The sequence below is a fragment of the Cynocephalus volans genome, chromosome 8 (assembly GCF_027409185.1).
Source record: "Cynocephalus volans isolate mCynVol1 chromosome 8, mCynVol1.pri, whole genome shotgun sequence".
Classification (NCBI taxonomy): Eukaryota; Metazoa; Chordata; class Mammalia; order Dermoptera; family Cynocephalidae; genus Cynocephalus; species Cynocephalus volans.
This window is the reverse complement of record NC_084467.1, coordinates 12,873,546-12,898,783: the sequence shown is the minus strand read 5'-3', so window position 1 is coordinate 12,898,783 and position 25,238 is coordinate 12,873,546. Positions and strand designations below refer to the sequence as shown.

At 56.2% G+C, this 25,238-nt stretch overlaps 1 protein-coding gene across 6 annotated transcripts; it reads left to right on the top strand.

Moving 5' to 3' along the window:
- Positions 1-3,983: 3,983 nt before the first annotated feature.
- On the top strand, positions 3,984-24,194 carry ATP13A2 (ATPase cation transporting 13A2). 6 transcript variants are annotated; one of them, XM_063103929.1, is made up of 29 exons: positions 3,984-4,150; positions 9,674-9,768; positions 9,894-10,076; positions 10,359-10,417; positions 10,588-10,702; positions 10,959-11,038; positions 12,335-12,412; positions 12,597-12,666; positions 13,470-13,604; positions 13,698-13,764; positions 13,836-13,967; positions 16,498-16,653; positions 17,145-17,255; positions 17,337-17,383; positions 17,470-17,658; positions 18,929-19,135; positions 19,602-19,697; positions 19,780-19,939; positions 20,059-20,179; positions 20,314-20,438; positions 21,165-21,325; positions 21,443-21,559; positions 21,668-21,747; positions 22,035-22,187; positions 22,274-22,370; positions 22,834-23,057; positions 23,146-23,297; positions 23,532-23,701; positions 23,789-24,194. In XM_063103929.1, exons 1-29 carry the CDS (start codon positions 4,141-4,143, stop codon positions 23,924-23,926), a joined length of 3,528 nt encoding a protein of 1,175 aa, XP_062959999.1. In that variant the 5' UTR covers positions 3,984-4,140; the 3' UTR covers positions 23,927-24,194. The 6 variants fall into 6 exon arrangements, with proteins under 6 accessions (XP_062959999.1, XP_062959998.1, XP_062959997.1 ...); XM_063103928.1 differs by having other exon boundaries at positions 9,870-10,076; XM_063103927.1 differs by having other exon boundaries at positions 23,532-24,194.
- The last annotated feature ends 1,044 nt before the right edge of the window (positions 24,195-25,238 follow it).

Genomic DNA, 25,238 nt, shown 5'->3' with positions numbered 1-25,238 from the left:
AGGTCACAAAGAAAAAAGGAACAAGCACTGAATTAGAAGTTTTAGAGAACAGGGTTTTTGCCCTTAACTACAGTATCTTAAGAATTCTTGACTACTGTACACAGTCCTTAGGTCCTGAAGGTTAAAATTTGGAAGTGAAAACTGAAAAATCCTCAGGCTGACCAGATAGCAGACAGCTAGAAAGGCAGGGGGACAGAAGCTGCAGGCCATGTTGGTGGACAGTTCTAGTCCCCCAGCTCAAACCTAATGGATTTTTGTCAGCCCTGGGGAGGTCACATTCCTTGCATTCATGGATGATTTGACTTTGCTTCTAATCTCTAGATCTGTAGGGGAAGATAGGTTTTTCCCATAAATAACTTAATGGCTTGAAAACATGAGTTCTGCAACCCCAGCTACTGATAAGAGGCAGGACATATAGCTTGGGAGTTGCCACTTCAATCAGCTTCATCTGATATCACATCTGCACCTCATTTAAACTGGAGCTAAATTGGAATATATTATCAATTGATAGCTTAATTTACTGCTTATTTAATCTTTCATTGGCTTAGAGGCAAATGTTCTATTTCAAGTCACAAAAGACTTTTCTAATAAAATTGCAGACCTGAGCAGAAAGCAGTATTTTGTCCTTTATGCTACTTCTGTGCCCAATGTGCCTTTATTTGCAAAATAATACTGTGGAATGCTTAAGTTTTTCTTGGACTGAAGCCAGCCATCTCTTCTCACCTTGTCTTTGGGCAAGTTGTTGAACATCTGTGCCTCTGTTTTCCTATCTGTAAAATGGGAATTAAGAGCATTCATCCCTCAGATTTGTGGTCGAAGTCTAAAGAATAAATGTGGAAGCATCTTGCCTGTGATAGAGCAAATGCTCCGTAAACTCAATTTAACTGATTTGTCTTGAACACTGACGTGAGACAGGCATTCTACTGAATGCTGTGGGGACTACAAAGGTGATTTGTTCTCAGACCTCTAGAGTTGACAGTTTGGTATATTTCTGACATGACTGTCCAGGGCTAGAGGCCTCCCTGTGCAGAGGATGCTTTTTCTGTGCAAGGCTATCACTGCTCAGTGCAGAGAGGGACAGATGCCTATCGTTCAAATGCTCCTCAGGCCCCTTCCCTTTCTTTCAATTGCTGAAACTCCACTTTACTGTGTGTCTAGACAGCCATAATCCTTCTAGAGGGTTCACTAGGTGAGAAAATCCCCTTTTGTTGCAAAAATCTAGTGAAATGAGAAATCGAGAAGTAAAGCAATGTTCCAGAATAAACTGGCCGAAATTAGTGATTTCTCAAGTCTTTTGCCATTTGGACTGGGCATATTACATCCTCCACACGGGACCCCAAGACAGCAGCAGCCTGGGAAGGTAGCTGTTCAGTAAGTCTGGCCCCCGTGAGCCTGGAAATTTCACACATGGTGATGTGGGATGAGGGCTCGGCCCACAGACCACCTGGATGACCACATGGTGAGAGCCACTTCCCAAAAGGTAACCCTAGCAGATGGCAGGGCCTCCCACATCCTCTGTGGTTTGGAAGGAAGCTTACTCCAGCCTCCTGCCCTAGCAAGAAGATGGGCAAGCCGCAGGTGTAGCTCTTTCCCAGGTGGCTCGGGGGAGGGACCCTCTTTAATGGCAAGCAGTGCAGCAATACAAAGAATTGGGGAACAACCTTGCAATGCAAATGCCAAGCCTCCTGCTTTTATGAAGTTTCCAACCCAGCGCCAGGATCTAAAGAAAGCAGCTGGCTTCTACCAAGCACCTGCCATCTCATTTCATCCTCTCAACGGCTTCCATTTTACAGGTGAGAGGAGAGGCTCAGAGAGGGTAAGTGACTTTTTTAAGCTCACACAGCTAGAAAGCAACCCATGCACCCAGGTCTTCCTAACTCCAGAGTCTAGCCCCTGCTGGACCACAATGCCTCTTGCCAAGGCCATTTGAGCTAGCCATTTCCAATCCTAGCCATCTGTGCCCTATGGGTATGGGTTCTCTGGTTAAGTAGTCTGCCAGCCATTGGGCTAAGCTCTGAGGAGGAAATGGGGGCTCTGAGAAGTTAAAGTAGCCTGTCCCCACTGGAAGTGTCATGTGCAGATACAGCAGCTCTTCTCACCTGCCCTAGTGAACCCAGCCCCATGCCCCAGGTAGTCAACAGGAATGACCCCAACCTGCTCCACCACTGCCTGCCCCAGCTCAGTAAATAGCTCCACTGTCCCCCAGCTGCTCAGGCCAAAACCCTGGGGGCATCTTTGATTCCACACATTCCTGCACTGCTACATCCCATCCATCAGCAAATCCTGCCGATGTGTATTCCTGTTCCAAATGTTTATTGAGCTCTTCCTATAAATCAGGTGCTTCCAAGGCCCTCACCACTTTCCCTTCTGAAGTCTCCATCACAGCCAGGTCTCCTGCCAGCCCTTTCCTCAATTTTGTGTGTGTGTGTGTGTGTGTGTGTGTGTGTGTGTGTGTGTGTGTGTGTGTGTGTGTGTGTGTGTGTGTGTGTTACGGGGATCTGTACTGGTGACCCTGGTGTTATAAGGCTTTGCTCTAACCAACTGAGCTAACCAGCCAGCCGTCACAATAGGTTATTGTAGGAGTGTCCTTGCTTGCCTTAGGCTGCTTCCCAGTAGACAGTAGGGTCTGTGGGGACAGGCGCGTGTCTGTGTTCACCCTCATGTGCCCTGCTTCTACAACAGTGCCTGGCATTCCATAAATTCCTATCGGATAGATGACTGATGGATCAGCCCAGGCCTATCCTTGGCCCTAACATGAACCTTTCCTAGTTTGTCCTGGGGTCTCAATGATCCACCCTCTGTCTTTGGAGCTCCTTTATCCAGAAGCCATTGATCCAGGAGACGGGAACACCATGTCTGTGCCTGTCACTATGGGGCAGTGCGATAAATGCTGCATGCAAGTACAATGTCTCCACTGCCTTTCAGGGGTCTCCACACATCCCACCTGTGCAGCTGTGTCTGTGGGTCAAGCTGTGAGGCTTCTAGGGTTAAGTTGTACCTCCGCTATTTCTCTGGCATTTTTGAGGCCTCCTATGCGTCATCATAGAATCTCCCTGTGTCCGTGTGTTTGCATGGGCTGTACCTGACCATGTGAGTCTCTGGGCAGGTATGTCTTCTTGGACATTCATCAGGCTGTGCCAGGCACTGTCCCAAGTGCTTTACAAGCATTTTCCCGTGCGATTCTCACAACTCCATCAAGCAAGCATTGCTAACTCAGCTCCATCCTGCTGGTTAGAAAGTGAGGCCCAGAGAGGTTAAGTGACTTGCCCATGGTCACACAGCTTGGAAGAGATGGAGGCCAGCTTGAGCCACCACGCATAGTCCTAAGCCACTGTGGTATTCAGCTAGGGCTGAATACATGTGTGGGTGTGTATGTATCTATCTGAGGGCTGTCCTGTCTGTGTCTCTGAGTGCTCCTTCTGTGTGTGTGTGTGTATCTGAGGGCTGTCCTGGCTTTGTCTCTGAGTATCACTCTATGTGTGTCTGTTGTCTGGAGATTGTACTGTGTCTGAATGCTCCGTGTGTGTGTGTGTGTGTGTGTGTGTGTGTGTGTGTGTGTGTGTGTGTGTGTGTGTGTGTGTGTGTGTGTGTGTGTGTGTGTGTGTGTGTGTGTGTGTGTGTGTGTGTGTGACCTGGGGGGGGAGGGGAGGGAGTGTGTGTGTCCGTCTGTCTGGAGGCTGTCCTGTCTGTCTCTGAGTGTCCCTCCGTGTGTCTGGGAGCTGTCCAGTCAGTGTCTCTGAGAGCAACCTGTGTGTCTGTGTCTGGGGGCTGTCCTGTCTGTGTCTCTGAGTGCTCCCTCTGTGTGTGTGTGCCTGTCTGTCTGTCTGGGGCTGGTCTGTCTGGTCTCGACGAGGGGGTTGGTGTGCGGCGGAGGCAGGGCTGGAACTACAAGTCCCGGCAGGCCCGGCGCGCGGCGGGCGTCCGAGAGCCGCAGAGGCCGGGGCGGGGCTTGGCGACGCGCAGACAGACTGCGGCAGCCTCGGAGCCGCCGCGGTAGTCGCCGCCGGGCCGTGCAGGTGCCGCCGCCTCGCTCCAGGCCCCCAGGCCGCCGGGACCGCTCCCCCGCCCGGGACTTGCGCACGCCCAGGCCCGGGCCACGGGCCGCAGCGCCGGGGCCGGCGATGAGCGCGAGGAGCCGGCATGAGCGCAGGTGAGAGCGGAGCCCGGCTCGGCCCCGAACCCGGCGCGGTCCCCGCCCGCCCTCCGTCGCACCTGCGGGGGTGGAGGAGGCAGGTGACACCCCCACCGCGGGGTCGCGAGCCAGGGGAGCGTCCCCTGGGCGGAGATCCCGGGCCCGACCCCTCCCCTTCACGTGGACTAGGCCCGAGGGCCGGAGCCCTGGGGGGGGGGGGCGGCCTCCCGGCGCCCGCACGGCCGGCCCGCTCCCCGCCTCCTCCACGGGCCGTCCTGGGACAGGAAACTCCCCGGCGCTGGTGCAAGAGGCGCCTGGGGGCCGCGGTGGAGGCGCGGGAGACCGCCCCCCACGGATGTCCAGGTACGGGGAGGAGCTGTGGAGGCCGCTGCATCCTGGGGCCCTGGAGCCTCTGGACAGTCGCCCCTCTTGGCTGAGTGATGAAAGGGCTTGGGGAAGCCGGTCTTCTGAGTCCCTCCCTGGGTGAGAGTGTCCTGGAGCACAAAGGAGCCTTGTAAAATCCCCGGCCTCAGGAGCCCGGAGGAAGCCTGTCAGCCCCTAGCCGGGGCCAAGGACCACACCCTCCAGGTTACCTCTCCCAGGCCAGGGGTCCCAAGAGCACCCTTTCCAGAGTCTAACAAATCTCACCTGCTGCGAATGGGGCCAGTAGACCTCTCCGATCCAGAAGAGTGTCCATGGCAGCCACTCAGACTCCAGACCTCAGCAGAGGGCCCATCGAGGCCTGGGCTTTCTGCAGTCTGGATCTGTCGCTCCCCATCTTTCCCAGGAGCAGATTCTCACACACGCTGGCCCCAGCCTAGCAGAGGACAGGGGCTCCTGGCCACGGGGGAGCCACAGACAGGGAGGAGGCAGCGCCCTGGGCTGCTGCCAGGTTATCAGCAGGAAGCCAAGGACTTCCGCAGGAAACAAGAAGTTCCCAGATGGCTCTGACTCCAGCCCTCCACTCTGCAGTGCTGGTGGCACTGCCCCAGGGCTGTGAACTCAGACCTGGTTCAAGTTCAGTTTGGACCACTCTTAGCTGTGTGTCTTTGTATATGTTCATTGACCTCTCTGGGACTCATTTTAAATGGGGATCCTACTCTGCTTTTCAGGATGTGGCTGTGAGGATGAACTAAAAGGAACGTGCTCATTCACACCCACAAATTTCCATCTTCTGCCCTTTCAAGCTGTGTGACCCTAGACGAGAGACTTCACAGCTCTGTCTCTCAGTTTCCCCAACTGTAAAGTGGGGACAATACTAGTTCCTCCCTCCCTCAGAGGTTTGTGGGTGAGGAATCGTGAGGTAGCGCGCTGAAGGGCTTCCCATACTCCATCGTAAGCGCTGAGTGTTGCTTGCTATTCAGAAGAGCACAAGCAGCCATCATGGAAGTGTCCTCCTGGACAGCCTGTGTGCGCCTGCTCTGGGCTGGGCTGAGCTGGGAGACTCAAGACACTCCTGTGACAGCCCAGGGGAGACTGAGATGTGAACAGAGATATACAAGCTCATTGAAGTGTTTTGGCAGTTGTCCTGAAGGAGAGGGTGCCCTGGGCTTGACCCTTGCCAGGACACTAGAAATTTCCACAGATGTGATTTCCTCCCTCAAGCTCCTTTCTCCTCCTCTTTCCCAAGGATGACTGGAAAAGTGTCCTTATGAAAAGGCGGGTGTGTGATAGATAAAAGGAAGAACTTCCCAGAGGGAAGGCTGTTTAGATACTGGGGTTCCCTGGCCAGGTCCCTTTGAGAAGAGGCTGGAGCCTCTGTACCTCACAGCAGATGGAGCCGGGTACAGATGGACACTTGACTCCTAGCACTGTTGCCTCCATGCTCTGTTACGTGAGATATGGGTGCATTCATTCATTCAGTGTTTCCTGACTCCCGGGCATGTGGCCAGCACTGTGAGCAGCGATGAGAGAGAGTGTGCGGAGGTGGATGTGGTGGGCAGAGAGGACTTTGTAGTAAGGCAGGCCCTTTTGCAGTCTTGAGACGAGTGCGTGGGCAAGCTGCCTTAGAGGCTCAGTGTCCTCATTTGTAAAACAGGGTAAGGGAGCCCACCCTGCAGGCTGTGCAGGATCAGATTGGCGTGAGCAGTGGTCCTTTGCTCCGCTCAGGGTCAGTACAGTCTTCTTGCCCCTCTGCAGTTGAGGGTTTCAAGGCATGGGGAGGAACTGTTGAGTGGGCCCAGGGGCGCAGTGGCCCAGCTGCAGGTTTTAGACAGGGTGATGGGAAAGGAGAGAAGAGCCTGAGAAACGGGTCAGAGCAGAAGCCCCCCTCCCCGGCAGGGGAGCAGACAACCGCACACCTGTGTAGGCCAACGCCTCAGGTCGCCACACTTCCCCTGGCAACCGGCTGCTTTGGGATCATCATCCCAGAGATGGGAAATGGAAGCCCGGAGAAGCAAAGGCACTTGCCTTATGAAACACAGCTTGCTTGGAAAGAGGCTAGAGCACAATTCATGATGGAGATGATGATGATGATGTGTGTGGCCTTTGGGCAGCTTTCTTCACCTCTCTGGGCCTCAGTTTCCCAATCTGTAAAATAGGAGTAAGAGTAGCATACACTTCCCGGAGTCACAGTGAGGAATAAATGGAGCAGCGCCTGGCCCCTGTAGCCCTGGGCGCTCTTTCTCTGTACGCCACAGAAGCATCCCAGAAGATCAGAGACTCCCCACCCTGCCCTGCTTCAGGGAGCTGGTCTCCAGGGCCAGTGAAGGGCTCTGGCAGAAAACACAGCTGGGACTCCAGTGGCAAGTGGGACTGCCAACCTTTTGAAAAAGGGGCGAGGGAAGGGCTGTGACTTGTTGGCCAAGGACTGAACCCACCATTGTCAGATGGTGTCAGTTGTCCTAAATGTCCACTCCTCTGCTCCCAGCCCCAGGCCAGCAGCCAGGATGAGTACCCCCTGCACCCCGGGCTACAGCAGAGAGCATAGAGGCCCTCAGCTGCTGCTTGTCTGCGGGCCGTCCTGTCCTCAGGAACGGAAGGAGATGGTGTGCCTGCCCCGGCAAGGCTCACTGCACGCCTGGGCGGGGCCAGAGAGCGAAAGGGAAACCAGCCAGCAAACCATCTCCGCACCCAAGGGGACCTGGGCTGGGGTCTCTATGAACCTGGCCTCCTGCCCACCTCCAGCCTGAGACCCTACCCCTCCAGCCAGGCCTGGCCAGAGACCCCAGAGGTTGAGGGCTGCAGGCTTCCATGCATGCATGCGTGTGTGCGTGTGTGTGTGTGTTTTAATTAACAATCTCTAAGGAGGAGAGCACCCCTTCAATGATTAGGAAGGACATGGGATGGAAGCGAAGGTTTTATTGCTCATGGCATGTGTGTGTTCTCCAGAGACCAGCCTCCTCCTGGAGCCCGTCTTGACACCCTTTGTTTTCTCAGTCTGTGGAGCAGAGGGGAGAGGATTAGTTGGAGGTGGGGCTTTGGTTAATTTGGTTTTTGAGTCATCCCACTGAGAGAGGCCTCAGGAAGCAGGTGCAGGGCATGTGCCCCACTCTCTGAAAGTGCCCATGCAGGCCAAAAGCACAGCATCTGGGCTCCAACTTCCCGGCTCCACCATTTACTGATGGGTCTTTGCACCCCTGAGCCTTAGCTCCCTCATTTGTAGGAGGGGAAAAATAAAAGTCCACCTGCTGGTGCTGCAGGGAGGGTTAAATGAGTTAATTCATGTAGAATTAATTCAGAGCAGCTCCTGTCACCTGGGCAGTGCCTAACGGATGCTAGCTGCTCTTACCACAGTGACCATAGTAATTATTATTGCTGTCGTTCTGTGAGGGACATGGGAGGCTGGGATAGGAGTGGACAGGCTCTGCCTGGTCTACTGGGGACACGTGGCCCCGATCCTAAGGTGTTTCCAAGTGGCACAGTAGTGACTAAAACCTGGCCTAAACCAGTGCTGGGTGCATGAAATATAATTCTGAGCTTCAGGTTGGGGAAGGTTAATGTCAAGCAGATAAAAACCTTATACTCCAGGGTCCGCTTGATTTGTAGTCATCTCCTTTGCTCCTGTTGTTACTGCTCAGGCAGCTGAGTGCTAATGTGCATCATGCTCCTGCACCTCAGCCCGTGGGAAGAAGGGTGCACGTCGCCAAAGGATGGGCTGTGGCAGATGCTATAAGTTGGCTGGCTCAAAAGCCAACCCACTGCATTTCATGCTGGTTTCCTCTCCTCTAGAGGAGAAGCTAAAAACGCACCATCCTGGTCAGCTGGCTTTGCAGCTGGAGGTGGCCCTGTGACCCCGTGGTGGCAGTGAGAAGTGAAGTGACATGTGCACACTGCTGCTTTGCTTCCTTCTTGTCCCTGCTTGGCGTGTGGGCACAGGGCCTGCAGGGTCATTGTCAAGGAGAACAGAGCAGAAAGAATAAAGGAGCCTGGATCCCTGCTGGCATCACCGTGATTGTACCAACCCTGGGTTACCAACACCCAGACGTCTTTTTGCACAAGGCAAATAAACCCTTTATTCAACTTAAACCAAAACCAAAACAAAAAAAACCCCAGCCTGGAATCAGCTTGTGTCCTGGAACTACCATACTGGTGTGATCTGGGGCAGATTACTTAACCTCTCTGAGCCTCTTTCTCTTTTATAGAAAGGGGGTAATAATCATGGTTACCTGGCAGGGTTACCGTGTTAACCACGTAAAAAGGGCCAGGAGCACACTTGGTGAGCCCTCGGGAATGTGGACTATTATGATTATTGTTGGGCTCGAGCTACACCGAGTGTTTGGGGATGGAGCAGCTGAGAGGCTGGAGATGTGACTGTAGCAGCTGCCTGGGACACTCTGGGCTTTTTGGGTAGAAACCTTTAGAAGGACTCAGGTTGGGGGGGAGAGGAGGGAGCCAGAAAACCAGCCTGCCCCCCATCTGCCCAGCCTTCCCAGCCCCTTTGGTGAACTTTTCCAGAGGCTCCTGTGCCACACACAGATGCCCAGATCACCCACACTGCCGCCTCTGCCTGAGGAATTGATCCAGCAGGTCTGGGGAGGGGCCCGGGCATCTGCATGTCTGACAGGTGCTGCAAGTGGCTGAGAAAGCCTGACAGAGGCTGTCCACAATGGGGAGCATGAGCCCCTCCCCCCACGATCCCCCATCCCCCACTGTCTGCCTGCCCTGCTGAGCTCACAGCTCTAGCAGGGAAGGGCAGGAGAGAAAAGAATTTCTGCAATAGAGCCACCTAGTACTATTCCTGAGCCTCAATTTACCTACCTGTAAAAACAGGCCTGTGCTGCCCTGGAGACCTTGACCCCTGCCCCAGCGTGCAGGCCAGATGAAGCATGGAAAAGTGGGATGCAGGAGGCCAGGGAAGCGAGTGGCTGGGTGTGGGGGTGCTCAGGTGCTCACCAGGCCTGTTCTCAGATTCAATAACCAGACACACGAGGAACGAGATGCTATGAGTAGGAACCATCAGAACAGCCAGACATCAGACCCCTGAAGACCTGCACTACTGGATGTATCAGACCCGATTATAAAATGAGGATGCTCGTTATGTTAACAAGTAAGGGGGGGAGGAACCTTCTCCCAAGTAACCTTCCTCTCTTCTGTCAACAGACACCAGCCCTCTGGTGGGCCACATGCCCTCCGGTTACGGGACCCTGACGATAGAGACGTCAATAGATCCCCTCAGCTCCTCAGTTTCATCCGTGGTATGTGGGCAGAGTCGGGCCAGGGGGCAGCTTCGGGTGGGATTCACACCCAGGCCCACCCTGACACCCTGGCTCCCTCCTCCCGCCCTGCCTCCACCTAGGCCTTCTCTCACCCTCGTTCGCAGAGGCTCAGCGGCTACTGTGGCAGTCCATGGAGGGTCATAGGCTATTACGTCGTGGTCTGGATGATGGCAGGGATCCCTTTGCTGCTGTTCCGGTGGAAGCCGGTGTGGGGCGTGCGGCTGCGGCTCCAGCCGTGCAACCTGGCCCGCGCCGAAACACTCGTCATCGAAATAAGAGACAAAGAGGTGAAGTCTGGCCGGGGCTGGGGCTGGGAAAGAGCAGCGGAGGTCAGGGTGGAGGGATGGAGGGTGCCTGGGTTCTCAGCCCAACCCAGCCACTGACTTCCCGTGAACATTAGGCAGGTCATTCTCCCTGGGCCTCAGCCTTCCCATCTGAGCAGTGGGCAGAAAGGGCTAGTTGGGTGGTCCCTGAGGGGCTTCTGCAGGGGACACCTGGCTGTGGGACGGGGCCGGGGAGGGGAGGGGAGGGGTATCTTCCAGGACTCAGGCTGCACCTCTGTGTTCCAGGATAGTTCGTGGCAGCTCTTCACTGTCCAGGTGCAGACCGAAGCCATTGGTGAGGGCAGGTGAGGGAGCCCCACTGTCCCTTCCCAGAAGCCCCTGCTCACCCCACCCCTTCCCACAAAGACCCTGACCCGGGGGCCTCCCATCCCACGGAGAGAAGGTGGCTCTGTGGGGGCAGGAGGTGCTGGGGCAACTTCTGGAGCTTTAGAGTAACCCCCACCTTACTCCTTAGCCTGGAGCTGCCCTCACAGTCCCAGGCGGAGGATGGCAGGAGCCACGCGGCCCTGGGGGCAGTACCGGAGGGTGCATGGAAGGACACCACCCAGCTCCACAGGCGGGAAGAGGCAGTGAGTGGACGGCTGGGTTCTGACCCTGTCTGGGCCTCAGTTTCACACTCTGTACAATGGGAGGGGTGGACTCCATGCTCCCCAGGCACCTCTGGTTCTGTTGTCCCAAACATGTCGGATGCTGTCTGACCACTTTACACTTCCAAGCCTCTCCCCGCCTCTCTTATGACACGGGTCCTTGTCCCCTGCCCCAATACACATGCTCCTCCTCGGTCCGGGTCTAGCCTCCAACCCAGCCTCTCCTCTCTCCACGCAGAAGCGGGTGCTGCGGTACTTCCTCTTCCAGGGCCAGCGCTATGTCTGGATCGAGACCCAGCAAGCCTTCTACCAAGTCAGGTAGCGGTCAGGACCGGCGTGGCTCCCAACACCTCCCAGACTGGTGCTGGTTTGGGCACAGGAGGTGGCATGAAGTGGCCTGTCCTAGACCCCCCTCTCAACTCTGCCACCTTTGTCCTCTGAAGCCTTGGGCAAGTTACTGCACCTCTCCAGCCCTGGGGGTCTGTGTTTATAAATAGGAGGTAAAGATAATCCCCGCCTCCTAGGGTTTTTCTGAAGGTGAAAAATATAATAATTTAGTAGAGCTTGGCACAACATGCAGCCTACAGTGGTAACGCTGCTGTGATTCAGAGTCTGGATTCAAACGATCTGCTTGGGGTGTAGTCCCTGCTCTGCCAGCTACTAGATGCTTCATAAACGTGAACCCATAACATGCCCTAGTTTGAGTGCCCAGAAGCAGACCCCGAGATGAGGCTTTAAGGGAGGCACAGGGAGTTTGTCTGGGAGGTGACCACAGACGACTCTGGGGAAGACAGGCAGGAGTGAAGGAGCCAGTGGAGGAATGTTGTGGTGCCAGTTGCCACCGTGGGCACCTGGGGCTCAGTCCCCCAGGGGTCTCTTTGGGCCAGTGTAGAGCACACACCTCAGGGGCCTCAGCCAAGGAGGGAGGGAGCGGGGGATACTCAGCCACCACTTCTGCTACCATTCTGGGTCTTGGGCTGCTCCAGGGGCATGAACCCTTCTGCACTCTCAGCTTTCTGGGCTCACGGGCACAGTATGCTCATGCAGCCAGGAGGAGTCCTTGAGTAGAGACAGGTGTTGGCAGGAAGCTGCTGTGTCGTACAGAGGTGAATGCCAGGGGGAGTTGGGGTGGCACCAGCAGCCTGTGCTTCATAGTGAGGGTAACAGCAAAAGTCGCTGGCATATTTACCACGTGGTAAGCGCCAGGCACTGTCCACAGCTCTCTGCCTGGCTTATCTCATGCAACCCACCCATAGCCCAGTGAGGTAGATACTGTCACTGCCCCCATTTTGCAGATGAGAAAAACTGAGGCACAGAGAGGCGAAGTGACTTGCCAAAGGAATCGTCAGTGTAAATAATGCACTTGTCCCTAAATAACAACTACTCTTGGCACTAATAACATTACCACCATCGTCTCTCCTTGTCCCCTGACTTGGTGAGGTGTTGTGCGGCCCAGGCACAGGGACAGAAGGAGAAAGCTGAGCCCAGAGTCCGTGAGGGACCTGCTTTCTCCCGGGAGCATAGTGGGTCATAATTTCCCTGGCCTGCATGGGGTGGGAGATTCAGAGCTCAGGCCTGTCACTCACACAAGTGTCCCCTCCCCACCCTCACCAGCCTCCTGGACCATGGCCACACCTGTGACGACATCCACCGCTCCCGCTCTGGCCTCAGCCTCCAGGACCAAACTGTGAGGTGGGCCAGAGTGCCCCAAGAGCTGGGAAGCCCACCCCCACCCCTAGTGCAGCTGCTTTCCAGTCACCTGCCTTCTCTGAGCCTCAGTTTCCCCACCTGTAAAATGGGGAGCTTCATCACCCCAGGAGGGTCCAGCTGGCACAGCCCCCTCCATCTGACAGCTCGGCCACATCCCCTCTTACAGGAAGACCATTTATGGCCCCAACGTGATCAGCATACCGGTCAAGTCCTACCCCCAGCTGCTGGTGGACGAGGTAAGGCTGTCACTGGGGCTTGCTGTGTGACTGGGGCTTGCCTCCTCCTGACTACTTTACATTGGCAGACAAGACCAGGTGTCCCCTTCCTGCATAGTGAAGAGCCATCTCAGACCCTGCCCCAGCTGGCTCTGTCCCCAGAAACCAGGTGGAGGAATTGGGGTTCTGCTGAGGGCTTGGGCTGGAGATTGGAGCCTGCGGGTGGGGAGCAGAGGCCGAGAGGCGAGTCCACGTGGCACCTGCACAAGCCAGGAGACGAGCTCCAGAGCCTGTTCTCCCAGCAGCCCCATGAGTAGGGACTGGGACTCCAGTCTGTTCTCACGTATGGAACCCAAGCTTCAGAGAGGGGGCGTGACATGGCCAAGGACACATCTAGAGGAAAATGTCAATATTCCAGCAGACGCTGGAAAAGGGAGAGGTTGTTGGGGTCTGATCTCATATAAACCACCGCCTACCACTTAGGAGGCTGTGTGGTTTTAGGCCAGTGACTTAATGCTTCTGTGCCTCAGTTTCCTCACACACAAAATGGAAGTGACAATAGCACCTGCCTTGTGGAATTGTCATCACCATTGTATGACACTTAGATAAAGTGCTTAGTGGGGGCTCAGTAAATGCCCTCTTAAGAGGGGAAGCTGGGGGCTTGAGGACTTCTAGTTGAGGGGGATGGGATTGACCAGGGGAAAGGCTTGGCTTCAGGCCTGTGGCAGCCACCACGCCCTTTGCACCTGTGGGCACGAGAGACCTGGCCTGTGGCTGGGCTGCCCGGGACGTGGCCCTGACGCTGCCCCCCGCCCCTCCCCCAGGCACTGAACCCCTACTATGGGTTCCAGGCCTTCAGCATCGTGCTGTGGCTGGCAGACCACTACTACTGGTACGCCCTGTGCATCTTCCTCGTCTCCGCCGTCTCCATATGCCTGTCACTGTACAAGACCAGAAAAGTGAGTGGGCTGAGGGGGGTGGGGGTGGGGTAGGTGGGTCCCCGAGGGGTCTTCACCCACACCCACACCCCTGTCTTGTCCCCCTGCCCACAGCAAAGCCAGACTCTGAGGGACATGGTAAAGCTGTCCGTGCGGGTGCGCGTGTGCCGGCCTGGGGGAGGTGAGGAGCATGGTGGGGCGGGGGGCGGGGGTGGCCTGGCTGAGCTGAGCTGAGCGCCCACCTGCCTGCAGAGGAGGAGTGGGTGGACTCCAGCGAGCTGGTGCCGGGAGACTGCCTGGTGTTGCCCCAGGAGGGCGGGCTGATGCCCTGCGACGCCACCCTGGTGGCCGGTGAATGCGTGGTCAACGAGAGCTCTCTGACAGGTGAGCCCCCGCCCCTGGCCCCCAGCCTCGTTCCTCCTTCATGCCCCCTAGTCCTCTGCCTTACGTCAAAAGTTTGAGTTTTCTTTTCTTTTCCTTTTTCTCTCAAATGTCCATCCTGGCTTCAACACTTGCTAACCCTACATTCTGAGGCCATATTGCTTAACCGCCCCCATGCCTCAGTTTCCTCTTCTGTAAAATGGGACTATCAGTTGCTCCTCCTGGATAGGGTTGTGGGAAGTGCTTAGAGGTGCCAGTGGTGTGGAGGACACACCCAGTGTAGGTGAACTGTTTCTACTTGAATGTCTGCCTTTGGGTCGTGAAGATTCCAAATCCAAATCGCATAGGAGAACACAGAGCACAAACGGGGCCCCTGTTCATTCCCCCATGAGCCCCTCCACTCCCCAGGACAGCCACAGTGAAGGGCTTGCAGTGTCCTTCCCAGCCTTTTTCTGTGCATTTATATGACACGTGTGCACATGTGCACAGACACCTCTCTTTCAGTTATGTACATGGGATCAGGCTCTATGTTCCAAACGTTGCTTTTCCTCCTGAGCAACATACGTGCTTGGCTTTCTTCCACACATACAAAAGCTTCACCTCATGGCTGCATAAGAGTCCACGGTACAGATGTGTCACAGCTGACGTAGCCCGTCCTCTAGCAATGAGTATTTTTATTATTTGCCATTCCAAATAATTCCACAGGAGCAGACTTATCTTGTGTGTCTCTCGGTCTGTGCAAGTATTTCTTTCTCTGGGATGTGTTAGATTTTGGTAATGGAAACTGCTCAGAATTTACTAAAAACCACAGGATAGTAGCTTTTTTCCAGGAGAGGTTTCTGGCTCGGGTTTTAATTGTATAATAATAATAACGATTGGTGTGGTTCATGGGCACAGGCCCTGAGCCTGGCCCTTCACAAACTTTTCCACACCTGCCTCATCCTCCCCCTTCTTGGGGGGCAGAGACTGTGCCTGGATTGTCCCTGAGTCTCTTCCAGAAATCTGCATACGGTAGGTGCTCAATAACATCCTCACAGGCACAGTGCACAGTAAGGTGTTGCTACTGTTTGCCAGGCAGCCTGCCCAGGGCTTTATGGAGATTAAGCCACCATCTGCCTCTGTAAATATATATATGTTTTTTAATTAAATTCAATTGTATTCATATTTATTTTTGTGGGGTACAGTGTGTTGTTTCACTACATGCATATGCTGCACAATAATTCACTTAGGGTAGATAGCATAGTTTTGTCCCCATTAGTTCACCCCTTATCTTTCCCTCTACCCCCACCCCTCCCAGCCTCTGGTAACCATTATTCTACTCTCTAATTTCTTTTTTTAAAAAAAACACACAAAGATTAACATCCTTATTGCAAAAAGAACTCTTAAAAATGAATTAGAAAAATCTAAGCAGAAATTTGGTGAAGGACATGAGCAGGTAAGTCACACACCCCAAAGATACACACATGGCTAATAAGTACATTCTAGGATCTGGTTGCGGGCAGGATGGGGCTGGCCGGGCCCCCGTCTCAGGATCCTGGGCGTCGGCTGGTTCCGTTGCTGGCCTAGATGTGCGGTGGGGGTGGGGCTGAGGCCCACCTGCTGTGTAAATATCTTTGTTGGTTTGAATTATACAAGCAATACATGCTTATTATAAAATAATTCCAACGGAAGGAGAAAGGCTTCCCCACCCCCTGCCCCACCACACCCATGCATGCCACGCAGGCTGCTCTGTCTGACTCCTCCAGAGATGGTTCCTGGCAAGTGGCTGCCACACCCACTTCCAGGGGGGTCACCCTGTATCTTCCTGTCTTCTGCCCTCTCTGAGCTTTGGTGCCCCTCTCTGTAACTTGAGGCTGTGATTTCTAGGTTTTTGGGAGGGGAGGTGGCTGGCCGGTATGGGGATTCGAAACCTTGACCTTGGTGTTTGTGTTGGTCCATTTCTGTTGCTTATCACAGAAATACCTAGAACTGGGTAATTTGTAAAGAAACAATATTTATTGCTTATGGTTTCAGAGGCTGGGAAGTCCAAAGTCCAGGGAACACATCTGGTGAGGGCCTTGGTGGGTGGTGACCCTTCACAGCAGCACGAGGTGTCACATGGCAAAGAGAGAGAGCATGCACGTCTCTCCTTTTAAATCCATCAGAACCGTGCCTGTGATGACCCATTAAATTATCAATGTATCAATCCATTCACTAGGGCGTGGTCTTCACAATCTAATCACCTCTTCAAGGCCCCACCTTTCAGTTACCATAACAGGATTTCCCACCCTCTTAATGCTGTCACAGTGGGGATTAAGTTTCAAATACAAGAAGATTTGGGGGACACAGTCCAACTCGTATCAGTGTTATAACACTGCACTCTAACCACCTGAGCTAATCAGCCAGGGGTTGTGATTTCTGGTTCACACCCGGTTACACAGTCAAGTGAAACCTAGGGTTTATGGGACAATTCTAGGCATTGTTCCTGGTTCTGTTGGTGGGAGGGAGTGGCACAGAGGGTCCTTTGTGGGCTTCATACCATGGTCCCTCCCAGGGGAGAGCGTTCCAGTGCTGAAGACAGCCCTGCCAGAGGGGCCAGGATCCTACTGCCCAGAAACGCACCGGCGGCACACACTCTTCTGCGGGACCCTCATCTTGCAGGCCCGGGCCTACGTGGGACCCCACGTCCTGGCGGTGGTGACCAAGACAGGTACGAGTCAGAAGGCAGGAACACTGGGCTCAGCACCTACAGGAGAGGTGACATTGGGCAGGGCAGGACCACATACCTACCTCTACTGCTGCCCTGCTGTAGGACCTTGGGGAAGTCCCACTTGAACTTGGACCGGTGTCCCATCTTAACAGAAGAGTTTGAACAAGACTGGGGCCAGGCATCACAATGTCAGCAGGAGCCAGCAAGAGCCTGGAGGGGCAGTGTTGTGGCAGACAGGAGAGAGTCTGCCCTAAGTCTGGACTTTAAGTGAAACCATCCCATTTTTAGATGCTATCATCTAATTCTGTTTTTAAAATCCTACAAGGGCTGGACAATATAGGCCTATAGGCCATCATTGGTGACCCCAAACTGGGTGATGGCTAACCCCTCAAGCATCGTGTCTTACAACCCCACAGGTGCAATGGGGGGCTACTGATGAGACCTGTCCCAACCTGGCTTCCCCTGCCTTGGTTTCCCCTCCCCCTCCCCAGGGTTCTGCACAGCTAAAGGGGGCCTGGTCAGCTCCATCTTGCATCCCCGGCCCATCAATTTCAAGTTCTACAAACATAGCATGAAGTTTGTGGTTGCACTCTCTGTCCTGGGTGAGTGGTCCCCACACCCTACTCTGTCAGTGGCCCCACCTTGGGTCTCACATGTCACTCAGTCCCTCACTGTCTCCCCAGCTCTCCTCGGCACCATCTACAGCATGTTCATCCTCCACCGCAACCAGGTAAGCCTCGGGGACCAGGCGGGGGCTGCCAGCTGGACCAGGGCTGACCCAGCCTGGCACTCAGCATTCACAGTGCCTCCTGCCAGGTGCCTCTGAACGAGATTGTGATCCGGGCTCTGGACCTGGTGACAGTGGTGGTGCCACCTGCCCTGCCGGCCGCCATGACCGTGTGCACACTCTACGCACAGAGCCGGCTGCGAAGACAGGGCATCTTCTGCATCCACCCACTGCGCGTCAACCTGGGGGGCAAGCTGCGGCTGGTGTGTTTCGACAAGGTGGGGGCTGCAGGGCAAGGTTGGCGGGGGAGCAGGACTCCACTCTCGGGTACTTGGCTAGGCCTGTGCTCTTACTCAGCAATGTCAACTGTGGGCCTGCTGGATGCCAGGTTTTGTCCAGGGCTAGAAACACTCAGAACACCCTCACCAGCTCCCAACCTCACCAGTTGGGTGTGGCAGATGAAATGTCCCAAATCATTTATTCATTTGTTCAAGAACTGCTGCTTTCAACCCAGAGGGTCCAGCCATGACAACACAGAGATGTTCTCATGGATGCTGGTGTGTGTGTGTGTGTGTGTGTGTGTGTGTGTGTGTGTGTTCCCCACCAAAATGAGTGAACCAGGGAACACACAGGAGAGCCGCTAAGGGCAGTGGGTTAGGGGAAGAAAGTCAACAGGGTGACACAATGGGTAGTCAACCAGGGACACTCCCTTAGGGAGGGCAGTCAAGGAAGGTTCCCCTGAGCAGGTCCTTCAGTGACCTGGGTGAGGGGCAAGTGGGGGAGGAGCAAGTTCAAAGACACTAAGGCGCAGGGAACAGCATGGCTTCCTCGGGGAACAGAGGGACGGTGTGCCTGGACACAATGGGGGCGGATGGGACAAGAGCAGGTGGTCAGCACCCTTATCGGCAGAGGCTGGACATTATTCTGAGGGCGTTGGGGGCCACGGAGAGTGTGTAAACTGAGGGGCATGGGGCATGATCAGATTCACAAAGCTCCCAGGCTGGCAAAGGAGCCAGATGTGTAACTGAGCAGTTGGAATCCAGTGTGGGAGATGCAGGCATTCATTGACTCAGTCACTCATTCATTTAGCAGATACACTGAGTGCTGACCGTGGGCCTCTTCCAGGTGCCACAGTGAGCACTTGGTGGGTGGACTGGCTGGTTAGCCAGCTTGGATAGAGCATGGTGCTGGTAACACCAAAATCAAGGGTTGGCATCCCTTTACCAGCCAGCAAATAAACAAAAACAAACAAATGGTGGGGAGGCAAAGAAGCCATGGGTAGGAACCCAGAGCAAGGACCACTGCCCCACTCTTGGGAATTAAGGAGGAAGACTTTCTGGAGGAAGTGATGCCAGACAGGAGTAGAGGGGCTTGGGGAGGGTGACCCAGCAGGCAAACTGCATGTGCAAAGGTCTGGAGGCAAGAGGGAGCCTCCTCTGGCTTCAGCTCTGGTTCCTGGGGTGCCCATGGGGCCTGCCTGGCCTGGGGCGTGGGCGCCCAGCTCAGCAGGACACAGCTCATCCCAGGACTCATCACTGTCCCTCACAGACAGGCACCCTCACTGAGGACGGCCTGGATGTGATGGGGGTGGTGCCCATGAAGGGACAGGCGTTCCTGCCACTGGTTCCAGAGCCCCGTCACCTGCCCATGGGGCCCCTGCTCCGAGCACTGGCCACCTGCCACACCCTCAGCCGGCTCCAAGACACGCCAGTGGGCGACCCCATGGACCTCAAGATGGTGGAGTCTACTGGCTGGGTGAGGAGGCCACGCAGGTCAGCCCCCTGCCTCCAGGCAGCTGGGCCTAAGGAACCCCACTTTGTCTTCGTTCTGGGTCTCCCAGGGTGGTCCCTGTTATGCCCACTGTCAGTAATAATGACAGCAAGGCCACATGCCGGACACCTGCTGTGTGCCAGCACTCTGCTGCACAGGCCTTGTGTCATTTACCCCTCCCATAGCCCTAGCAAGCAAGCTTAAAACCTTCGCAGGGAGGAAACTGAGGCTGAGGGAGATTTGGAATAAGTTGTCCATGGCCAGCCAGCAGTTTGTAAGTGGCAGAGCCAGAACTTGAGTTGAGTCCACCCAATTCCAAGGCACACCTTCTGCACTCCTGCACCATCCAGTCTCCCATGAGGGAAGTCTTCCACGGTCCACCTTGAATCTCTCCTGCTGTGTCTCTCCATGGGCCAAGGCCCCCAGATGCCAACCTTCTCTGCCTGCCCAGGTCCTGGAGCAGGAGCCGGCTGCAGCCTCAACATTTGGGTCCCAGGTCTTGGCAGTGATGAGACCCCCACTTGAGGAACCCCAACTGCAGGGAACGGTGAGGCAAGGGGGTGCCGGTGGCATGTGGGATCAAGGGGTGGGCTCTACAACCAGCCCCTCGCTGCCTCTCACCCCTGCAGGAGGAGCCCCTGGTGCCAGCTAGCATCCTCTGCCGCTTCCCCTTCTCTTCAACCCTGCAGCGCATGAGCGTGGTGGTTACGTGGCCGGGGGCCACTCAACCCGAGGCCTACGTCAAGGGCTCCCCTGAGCTGGTGGCAGCCCTCTGCAACCCTGATACAGGTGAAGGGGGCAGGCCCCAGAGTCCACTGGCTGGGCATTGGCACAGAATGGGTCGGGCTCCTAGCCTCTCTCCTTGCCCCTACCTCTTTGTGCCAGTGACACCTGCCTCTCCCTGGCAGTGCCCACCGACTTTGCACAGATGCTGCAGAGCTACACAGCCGCCGGCTACCGCGTCGTGGCCCTGGCCAGCAAGCCACTGCTCACTGCACCCAGCCTGGAGGCAGCTCAGCAGCTGACAAGGTGGGCCCGTGCCAGGCATGGGCAGAGGGAGGCTCTCATGCAGACAGAACCCAGGGAAGATGCCCCTGCCTGGTGGCTGAGAGAGGGGCCTTGGCCACTGCATGCCCTGTGACCCGGGTCGGCCCACCCTCCAGGGACACCGTGGAGCGGGAGCTGAGCCTCCAGGGGCTGCTGGTCATGAGGAACCTACTGAAGCCACAGACAGCACCAGTCATCCAGGCTCTGCGGAGGACCCACATCCGCACCGTCATGGTGACAGGTACTGTGGCCTGCAGGGCCTGGATTAGGAGGGCACAGTCTGCCCTATCCCGGGCAGAAGGATGAGGTTCCCAGCGTCCCTTCCTGGGACAGCTTTTTGCGCCCCTGCTTCAAGCCAGGTCCTTTTCAGACATTTCATGAATCTTCACAGTATCCCTCCTACGTGGTAATTGTCACCCCCATTTGACAGTTGAGGAAACTGAGATTCAGAGGAGTGGAGTGACTTCCAGAGAGCCCAGGTGTGGTGTCAGACGGCCTGAGTTCCAACCCAGCTACTCACCTGCTGGGTGACTTCTCCAAGTTCCAGTTTCCCCCTCTGAGAAATGGGATAATGATGTCAGCCTCAAAGATTGTGACAATCTCATGGAGCAAGAAAAAGAGTGAAACGGCAGGAGCTACTAGGTCTGCGTCCTGTCTCTGTCCTCCCCGCCCCTACACACACACGCACGCACACGCACACTGTCCACCAGAGTCACACAGCAGTCACACGGCAGTGAATGGCACATGTAGGTAAGCTCAAGCCCAGGTCCCCAGTTTCTCCTAAGACCCTTCCGTGCCTAGTTTTACAGACAAGGAAACTGAGGTCCAGAGATAATGTACCTACGCTCACTCGGCTGATGATGGCAGGTGGATTTCATCTGGCCTCGGTTTTCCCGTCTATAAGGATCAGAGTGAGGATGGCCTTCATGGATAGCATTGAATGCTGACCTTGCCCTGTACCCCACAGGGGACAACCTGCAGACAGCAGTCACCGTGGCCCAGGGTTGCGGCATGGTGGGCCCCCAGGAGCGGCTGGTCATCATTCACGCCACCCATCCCGAGCACGGTCAGCCTGCCTCCCTCGAGTTTCTGCCAGTGGAGTCCTGCATAGCCGTGAACGGGGCAGAGGTGAGGCTGACCCAGTGTTCCACCCCACCCGCTGACCCCACCCCTGTGTCACCCGACCCAGGCCCCAGCTGTCCAGGGTGGGCAGGGGGAGCTAAGCTGAGCTTCCTGGGCCCCTAGGATCCCAACGAGGCTGCAAGCTACACCGTGGAGCCAGACCCCCGACCCAGCCACTTGGCCCTCAGCGGGTCCACCTTTGGTGTCCTCCTGAAGCACTTCCCCAAGCTGCTGCCCAAGGTAGGGCTGCCCCCGACCCTCCCTGGCTGCCCCAGGCCTCCCCTGCCCTGCTCCTGGGCTCTCTCTCCTGCTGGCTGCCTCAGCCCTGCCCCCTCCCTATGCTCCCAGGTCCTGGTCCAGGGCACCGTCTTTGCACGCATGGCCCCTGAGCAGAAGACAGAGCTGGTGTGCGAGCTACAGAAGCTTCAGTGAGTGCCCCGCGGTGTGTGTGGGCCACAGCCCTGAAGTGAGCGCACTCATCTGGGCCTCCCCATCCCTCCTCGAGCATTAGAGGGCCATCACCCTCCCACAGCACCCGGCCGTGCTCTCCTGGGTCTATCATGCTAAAAGTAATCATCACATTGTTTACTGAGCACCTACTGTGCATCCAGCACCATGTGAGCATTAGGGGTCCGCTGTCCTCATGTTCTGCCAGCAAGTCTAGGAGGTGGTGGGGTCATGTCACAGGCCACACCTACCCACCCCTGTCTGTCAGGTACTGCGTGGGCATGTGTGGAGACGGTGCCAATGACTGTGGGGCCCTGAAGGCGGCTGATGTGGGCATCTCGCTGTCCCAGGCCGAGGCCTCAGTGGTGTCACCCTTCACCTCGAGCATGGCCAGTATTGAGTGTGTGCCCATGGTCATCAGGTGAGATGGACCGGGCCGGCGGGTGAGGGCTCAGCAGGGCCCACCAGCCAGCTTGGGCCCCCTGACACCCATCCCCTTCTACCCAGGGAAGGTCGTTGTTCCCTCGACACATCGTTCAGTGTCTTCAAGTATATGGCCCTGTACAGCCTGACCCAGTTCATCTCAGTCCTGATCCTCTACACAGTGAGTGTCTGCAGAGCTCCAGGCCCTTAAAGCTGGGAGCTTCCTGAGGGCAGGAGCCATATGTCCCAGTGACCTAGGGGCTACACAGGACAGAGCCTAAGCCTCTCTGTCAAGCTGGGGGGTTCGCTGTGGGTAGGGGAACCTCCCCCATCAGATTTAGGCCCCCAAGGTCAGCATGGATGTCTTCTCCATCAGGCTTGTGAGAAGGGAGGGACTCTGAATGCAGAGCAGTGCCTCCTGTATCAGACTGGGACCTTGTCTAAGATCAGGAGCTGTGCCTCCACCATCAGGCTGGAGGTTGCCCAGGGCAAGAGAGTACTGCCCCCATCAGATCAGAGGGTGGGAAGGATGCCTTCCCTATGACACCCCTTAAGGGCAGGGGTGGGACCTCCCCATCAGACGAGAGTCTCCCTGGGACTGGCAGGCCTCAGTTTCCCCTCTTTGCTCCCTCCCCTGCTGTCAGATCAATACTAACCTGGGGGATGTGCAGTTCCTGGCCATCGACCTGGTCATCACCACCACAGTCGCGGTGCTCATGAGCCGCACAGGGCCGGCACTGGTGCTGGGGCGGGCGCGGCCACCAGGGGCCCTGCTCAGCGTACCTGTGCTGAGCAGCCTGCTGCTGCAGGTGGCCCTGGTGGCTGGCGTGCAGCTGGGGGGCTACTTCCTGACCACAGCCCAGCCCTGGTGAGTAGGGAGCTGACCAACCCCCCCAACCCTGCCCCTGCCCCATCTACCCACACTCATTCTCTGACCCCAGTGTCCCCACCCCCAGGTTCGTGCCTCTGAACAGGACAGTGCCCGCACCCGACAACCTGCCCAACTATGAGAACACAGTGGTCTTTTCTCTGTCCAGTTTCCAATACCTCATCCTGGCCGTGGCCGTGTCCAAGGGGGCGCCCTTCCGCCAGCCACTCTACACCAACGGTGCTACTGTGGGGTGGGGTGCAGTGGGGTGATGTGGGTACAGGGAGGGAGGGGACTCTGGGGGGCTGGTGTCTGTATGGCAGAGGGTACCAGGCAAGGGGATGAAAGACGGGAGAGAGATGGAGAGGGTGGTTTAGTGAGGACGTGTGTGTGCGTATATATGTGTGCATGTGTGTGTGTGTGTCCTTGTCCCAGTGGCATGGCTCCCTGGCTAACAGATGTCCCCATCCTCAGTGCCCTTCCTGGTGGCTCTGGCACTCTTGAGCTCCATCCTGGTGGGCCTCATCCTGGTCCCCGGCCTCCTGCAAGGGCCGCTGGCATTGAGGAACATCACTGACACCTGCTTCAAGCTACTGCTGCTGGGTCTGGCTGCCTTCAACTTTGTGGGGGCTTTCATGCTGGAGGTGGGGCCCGCCCCGGGTTGTGTTAGTGGGAGGGACATGGGGGTGCTCGACCCCAGCTGCCCCGCCACACCCCCCTGCCCTCTGCAGAGCGTGCTGGACCAGTGCCTCCCAGCCTGTCTGCGGTGGCTTCGGCCCAAACGGGCCTCCAAGAAGCGCTTCAAGCAGCTGGAGCGGGAGCTGGCCGAGCAGCCCTGGCCGCCGCTGCCTGCCGGCCCCGGGAGGTAGTGCAGCCTCCATCGGACACATGGACACTGGATATGGATCTCCCTGCCTCTTGAGCCGCCAGCTGGACCCCTCTCTAGAGACGTCACCGCCACCACGTCCTGCAGCCCTGTGGTTGGTGGTTGCTACACTTCTGCCCGGAGACTGCCTGGCCTAGCCTTCCCTGCCCCCACCCTGGGAAGTGCTGACCATTGTCCCCAGGTCAAACCATCCCATGTAGAGACAGCAGCCACCAACCCCACTCAGAGCTGCTATCACTGTAGCAAATAAAGTCATGATATTTTCCTGGCTCGGCTGGGTCCGTCTTGTGCGTGGGCACCACAGACCTTCCCACCTGCCCAGGAGGAAGTGCTCACCCCTCCCAGGTACCCAGCTGCAGCCCCTGGCACCCCCTGATTTCTCAGATCACAATGGCAGCCAGTTGGTAAGGGGATCCAAAGCTAACCGGCCACCCCCACCCCCTGATTAGCATTTTATGCACATTGTCATTATTGTCATTTTGTCCTCACTACTGTAGGGTACTAACCTCATTTTACAGATGACGAAACTCAGGCTTAGAGGTCACAGAAGTAGTCAGAAGTGGGACCAGATTGCTTTGACTCCAGCTTCCACGCTCTTAACCCTCCTACACTCCTTGGGGGAAGGAGGAGAAATGGGCTTGGCATTTAGTGCCAACTAAATGCCTGTGCCCTTCTCTTGCCCTCCCCCTGCCACCCCCACAGCCTGAGACATATTTGTGGTCCAGTTCCTCCCTCAGATAAAATCCGGGCTCTGAGCCCACGTCTCCAGCCAGAACCACACGCACCGTCCCCCGGGGAAGGGTGGATGTCTCTGACCTCATCCCACCAGTGGGCCACTAGCCAAGCCCCTCTGCTCTGGAGTCATCTGGCTCATCTGGGCAGGGAAGGACAGGAAAGCAATGCTGTTTCCTGCCCTCCAAAGGCCCCTGCCAACCTCATTACTGGAACCCCTGGTGCTATCCCCAGGCCTGCCAGAGTAGGAGCTCTGTAAGTGCTGAATCAAGCTGGGGAGAAGGGAGGTCACTTGTGATCATCAGGAACATCCACAGACCTCTGCATTGGGCACTGAATCCCCAACCAGTGACAGTTCAGGGTTACAGATGCTGTCTAAGGGGAGGCTGGAGAACACAGAGGCCTGGGTTCAAATCACTCCTCTACCCTTAGCCGATGATTCATGAGTCTATTGGCCAGGCACAAGGGCTAACGCGGTGAACAAAATACACGATCTCAGTCTGCATGCAGCGTGTACAGAACCTGGCATGAGAGGCTGGCAGGAAAGGGGCAAATCTCCAAGG

What these genes read in the sequence shown, in the direction of transcription:
- ATP13A2 (XM_063103926.1), top strand. An exon ending in CTCCAGGACCAAACTGTGAG is followed by an intron (nt 12,413 to 12,596) that starts GTGGGCCAGAGT and finishes CCCCTCTTACAG; the next exon opens with GAAGACCATTTATGGCCCCA. An exon ending in CCCAGCTGCTGGTGGACGAG is followed by an intron (nt 12,667 to 13,469) that starts GTAAGGCTGTCA and finishes CCCCTCCCCCAG; the next exon opens with GCACTGAACCCCTACTATGG.